Here is a 6,156-nt window from a genome sequence, read left to right on the forward strand (position 1 = left end):
CCTCCCCCTGCTGACCTTTCCAGCTGCTCTTCCCCAAGCCTGTAGTGTTGCAGGAGTTTGTTGTGCTCCAAGTGCAGGACCTGGCTCTTGGTCCTGTTGAGCTTCATACAATTGGCCTCAACCCATCAATCCAGCCTGTCCAGATCCCTCTGCAGAGCCTCCCGACCCTCAGGCAGATCAACACTCCCACCCAACTTAGTGTCATCTGCGAACTTGCTGAGGGTGCATTCGATCCCCTCATCCAGATCATTGATAAAGATGTTGAAGAGAACAGGCCCCAACACTGAGCCCTGGGGGACACCACTGGTGACTGGATGCCAACTGCTTTTAACTTCATTCTTCTCTGGGCCTGGCCATCCAACCAGTGTCTTACCCAGTGAAGAGTGCACAAGCCCAAGCCATGAGCAGCCAGTTTCTGCAGTAGAATGCTGTGGGAAACAGTGTCAAAGGCTTTACTGAAGTCCAAGTAGATGATGTCCACAGCCCTTCCCTCATTCACTAAAAGGGTCATGTTGTCATAAAGGCAATCTGGTTAGTCAAGCAGGACCTGCCTTTCATAAACCCAAGCTGACCGGGCCTGATCACCTGGTTGCCCTGTATGTGCTGCAAAATGGCACTCCAAATAATCTCATCCAGTGTCAAAGGCTTTACTGAAGTCCAAGTAGATGATGTCCACAGCCCTTCCCTCATTCACTAAAAGGGTCATGTTGTCATAAAGGCAATCTGGTTAGTCAAGCAGGACCTGCCTTTCATAAACCCAAGCTGACCGGGCCTGATCACCTGGTTGTCCTGTATGTGCTGCACAATGGCACTCAAAATAATCTCCTCCATAACCTTCCCTGGCAGCAAGGTCAGACTTAGAGGCCTGTAGTTTCCTGGAACTTCTTTCCAGCCCTTCTTGTAGATGGGCGTCTCATTTGCAAACCTCCAGTCCACTGGGACCTCCCCAGTTAGCCAGGACTGCTGGTAAATTTTTAAAAGTGGCTTGGTGAGCCACTGTCAGCTTTAGGGAAGTAGTTCTAAATGCACCCCCAGAGCAGAAGTTAAAGCACTCAAGCAGAAGTGTTTTGACCAACAGGCCAAGCAGAACAAGCAAGGAGAGGCACCTGGAGTTGTTCCTCAGTGTTGTCGCTTAATCCAGTTGCTGCCAAACCTGAGGACCGCGTATCTCACACAGTACATTCACATATGGTGCACACCAGTTCGACACAACTGAACACCAGTGTCTGCCATGCAACAGAGCAGCGCCTTTAAAGCTTCACCGCCTACCTGCGCAGTGAATTTGCGTTGCCTGACAACACGTAGGTTCCTGTCAGCCCCTTTCCCCCGCATCCCCGCAGTCTGTGGACTGCAACTTCTCTGCCGTCACGCAGTCCCATCTTTCTCCCTCCTGCCAGCAACGGGGTACATTGCACTTGGGTCATGGATCAGCAGGGCCCCTCTCTCAGAAACCGAAGCAGCAATTTGGTCTCACTGTGACCCTGGCAATTAATCCATAATTAGCATGCAGTGATTCCTTCTTATGTTGTGCAATTCCAACCCCTTTGAGAAGAAATTTAGTCAAAACAACTCGTTTTGAAAACGATGAATGGCCCCATCTCTGTCTTGGGATGACACAATATCAGCCACAGCTTTGGCAGCAGGGAGGGAGCTTCACGCAGGACTCTGCTGGCCTAGGAAAAGGCCTCTGTGCCAATCACAGCTGAAAAAATAGGTTTAAGTGCGTGCAGTAGACAAGACAGACTCTTTAATGTGCAGTGAAAAGGTTATGACAGTTCCTTTTTCATATTAACACAACTCCATTTATTTTTTCCCGCTAGCCTTGCTAAACCATCCCGCTCGCTTCCCGTGGATAGGCTGGCAGATGGCTAACCTCCTCATTGCATCTGGTGGAAATGCAAAGACAATGTTGACTGGGGAGACTGGCTGAGGGCGAGGTTATTTTCCATTCAGTTCCATGGACAGGCTGATTAATGATTGGAGTCCACCAGCTCGCTTGGTTTTTTACCCTGAGGCATATAAATCCTTTTCAAAACCTTGTACCCTGCAATGGGCCCTCAATGCCATTTCTGAAATGCTCCAGAAACACCAATCCTAAGGTAGAAATATAAATGTTAGAGAAATTTCTCTAACACAGGCAACTGCCTCTCCGAGCTTTGATTTTTTGACAGCTTAACCTCTAAACTGCTGCTTCTCCTGCACATTTATGGTTGTTGGTGTTGATGATGTTGAAATTTTAATCAGCAAGGAAACCAACAGCCCTTCGCCATCAGATGGCAGCAAACCAGAAAAATTAAAAGGACACTGAAAGCACTCATCAAGCCCCTCCCATTAGCCAAAATAAATGCCATTCAGCACTACTTTTAAAGGCATCCAGGAGCAGAAAGCAGCTCCTCCCAGGCTGCGTTGGTTCAATACTAATGGAATTGACAAGCTCAATAGTCTTCTCCATCTCACAAGTAGTCTTTATCAAGACAGAGGTTGTCTGAGAAGAGCTATAAAACATTCACTTTTCCGCAGCTCAGAAGTACTTCACATTCCTCTAATTCCTTTTAGGAGAAAGATGAGGAATCCACAGCAGAACACCAGTCTTCAATAATCTAGCAGGCAAACATCTCTCAGAGTCACGTTTTGGAAATTATTCTACAAAAAGATTAAAATTCTACATGCCAGAAGCACGCGTAGCTTCTTGAAAATCCATTTAAGTGAGTATGTGGTCTAGGAAAGCAATACGACGTGCTAGCTCAAGCTGCACATACCTGTAATGACATTTATTTCAAGTAACCCTGTGCGGGCTGGCACAGCAGGATGACCTCAGGGCTGTCCCAGAGTAATCCAAGCAGAAAACACGCACTATCTCATCAGCCACCACCTACCCCTCCTCAGTGGCAAGGGTGCATCTTCTGCTGCTTTGGAAACAATGCTGTCCTCTGCCCTGTCCACCTCTGCCAGCTCTAAAAAAGCCCTGGTAAGTTGGTGAGGACAGGTTTGTGTCAGGCGAATGGAGCACACAGCCAGACAAGGGCTAGTGTTGCCCCTAACACAACGAAAGGGTAGGTGCTCAGCTCAGCCGCTCTGCTGGAATAGGTGCTCATTTATTTTGCAGATAGGCAAAAGGACACCCTCAGGAGGGCCTAGGGTGAAAATGCAAACAGGGGCAGAAGACCCTAACACCTGTCTAACAAGCTCATGGGCCAGCCAAGTTTAAGTAATTTTCCTGTTGTGTATTTCTCACTGCTCATGAGCTGCCCTGTCCGAGGAACCCCTCGTTTTCAGATGGGATTTCTCCTTTCATCCAGAAGATGGCATAATTTGCTTAGTCTCCAGTTGCTCTGGATGTGCTTGTCCCCTGACCAGAGTGGTGTGGTCTCATCTCACCTCACGCCATAGCTAAGGAAGGAAGAGGCCCTCCTCTGCATTGTCCCAGCCTGCAGGGATGGGCTCGGCCCTACTGAGTGGACAGGGAAGCTAACAGGGAAAACCGTGGATGGCCAGCACGTCCTGAACTCTCGACTGCTGGGGCCTCTGGCTGTTCGCATGGCTTGGGTAAACACAGGCCAGCCTACTGCTGACTTTGGGCTGCCCATCCACGAGGACGTGCCAGGCTTCCCGTCAGTAAGCCATCTTTCGCGGTGTCAGGACACTGCTTAGGCAATGTAATCGCCCAGGATGGGTTGCTATGGCATTTCCCACAAACAGAATTAAGGAGGAAATGAGATTATTCAGTACAAGTCAACTGTCAATTCTCTGATATTTCCATGAAAATGAAGCTAAAGCAAAAACCAACAAAAATATACAAGTTAGGAACGTTGATGGAGTTTACTTGAGAGTCAAAACAGTACAACTGGGATGTTATTAGGAACCACAGTCACTCGTCTTTATTTTCCCTCTCCTTCTTAGGTTAGTTGGGCTGGTCTGTCTATTTATTCATCAGTTTTTCCTGGAAACACCTCAACAGATAGTTTTGGAAATCCTAGGTTTGAAAAGACGGGGAACCATCAATGTTGAACTAAACCGGGGAGATTGCTGCTGACCCATACTGCCGTAAGCAGGAGCAGTTAGCTAGCTGTTCCTTATAAAAGGTCAAAATGCAGAGCAAGTCAGTGATTGCATTGGGTGTGTTATTTAGGGATGTAAGGGACAGCAGGTCCCTAAAAGCCATGCCTCAGCTAAAGAACAGGAATAAGTGGTGGTTCATACATACATACATCAAATCCATCAATGCACCTCTTGCCTGAAGGAAAAACATACTTCAAGCCATCAGGTTTAAAAGTCAAAAGCTTCAGAGGAAGAGAAATCCCATTTAGGAAACAGAGCTTACCTCATTGCAACGTTGCTGCCATCAATCACAATGGGTCTCAAGTAATCAGAAGAATCACTTTCATCTTCACCAAGCCACTTCGACCCTGGTGTAGTGCTACATGATCCACGGGCAACAAGTTTTAGCAGGCAAGGCTGAGCCTGGCTCTCCAGAGCTTGAGGTTTGCTCCCCATCCGAATCAGCTCTTTCAGCACATCATCCTCCAGGGCCTCTTGGCCCAGGTTCTCCAGCACTTTGTAGATGTCCTGCTTACCATAGCCCAGCTTGCAGAAAAAATCCAGTTTGCTCTGGTGCACTTCCACCCCTGCCGTAGAAACTTTTCTGGAGCGTGGTGATACTGGTTTACTAGAAAATGAACTGGCCAGTGCCATCTTAGCAGGCATTGATGTTTCTTTAAACCCAGTGCTCCTGTCTTCCCAGCCTTGCCCAAGAGGCATCAGCTTTAGGGAGGGAAAGATTAGAAACAAAAAAAATGCAAGAACTCAGGAGGAACGTGCAATGTCAGTTATTTGTCTAGTGCACAGCAAAGAGACTATCTCATCAGCTGTCTCCTCTCTGAAGAAACCGTCCAGTCTTCTCAGCATTAAAGCATTTTTCTGGTCCGTGTTTATAAAAGCACTGGGATGTCCCATGCAATGTTTGTCACTCTCCAGGGGTTATGTCAGACAGGTGTCATCCTACTTCATGGGCTATGCAATCCTGTCTGTACACAGCCATACTGTGTATCTAAGTTTGTTCTTCAGCCTTATCTCACAGGAAAAGATACAAAGGACGGTGTAACTGGGGATTTTCAATTTGCTCAGTGCGGTTTGTAAGCCACAGATAAAAATCTCTTGAATGTTGTTGGATGAGCTCAGATGCCATAGCAACCTAACAAGTATGTAAAATTTCATCGACTGATTTAAGAAAAAGTTGTTTGAGAAGTAGCTGGGAACTCTGAACTTCTTTTTATAGTTTTGTCTTTCCTGGTATGTGTCCATCTGTGTATACACAGATATACCTTATGAAATTCTGTCACTCATCTGTTCCGATGATGCCTGACTTCCTCTTTTCGTTTTATTTACTGTTTCAGTGAGGACTTTTACACTCAGAGAGCAGCTTGTTTTTTGAAAGCTTTCCGAGCATGGCTGGAAGCAGGTGATATGAAAAGTTGTTTCAATTTCACTTATATTTATTGTCAAGAAAAACCGGTAATTCAGAGATGAGTGTGCAGAAGTAGCAGAAAACTACTTCAAGCTTCTCCAGAACTGCACATCACTGGTCTACCCCGTAAACGAAGATGACAGGAAGCATATGCAGGCATACCCAGAGCTTCTGCCCAACCAGTGTGACCACAAAGGGACATTTACAGTGACCACTCATCCATCAAGCCAAATACCTTCAGTCACTGTTGGCATGCTTGCACCGAAGCTTCTCTTGCCACATCTCTGTAATAATTGGTGCTACCTGGATAGAAGCTGTGGCTGGTTCATCTACCCACATGTAGGGCATAAGGGTGGCTCTCTCTTCCTTTACTAGTGGCGGTCAGCTAATGATGAATTAACTGACCAAACAGCTACCTCTATGATGAGCCCAGAGCCATAACCACCTTGCACCCACCATCTCCCCTGTTTCCAGTTTGCCCTGCGTGCCCCCAGCTGGCTGGTGGTTCCCTACCCAGAAGAGGGCCACCGCAGGAGCTCAAAAGTCAAAACCAAACAGAGAAAGGCACTGAAGTGCTGGAGACAGGAAAATGGGAGAGGAGCCTGAGTGCACCTCCTTCCTGAGGAATTAAGAGTGCCCCAAGGCTGTGGGGAAAAAATCTGCACTGAGTTCAGTTAATTTAAAACTGATTA

At 47.1% G+C, this 6,156-nt stretch overlaps 1 protein-coding gene across 1 annotated transcript in view; it reads right to left on the reverse strand.

Moving 5' to 3' along the window:
• Window positions 1-4,704, reverse strand: part of ZC3H12D (zinc finger CCCH-type containing 12D) — an 11,873-nt gene extending 7,169 nt beyond the window's left edge. Inside the window, exon 1 of the mRNA XM_010140198.1 lies at window positions 4,322-4,704. Coding sequence (XP_010138500.1) covers window positions 4,322-4,704 — 383 coding nt within the window. The remainder of the gene's footprint in view (window positions 1-4,321) is intronic.
• Window positions 4,705-6,156: the final 1,452 nt, after the last annotated feature.

The sequence above is a fragment of the Buceros rhinoceros genome, unplaced genomic scaffold (assembly GCF_000710305.1).
Source record: "Buceros rhinoceros silvestris isolate BGI_N320 unplaced genomic scaffold, ASM71030v1 scaffold12137, whole genome shotgun sequence".
Lineage (NCBI taxonomy): Eukaryota > Metazoa > Chordata > Aves > Bucerotiformes > Bucerotidae > Buceros > Buceros rhinoceros.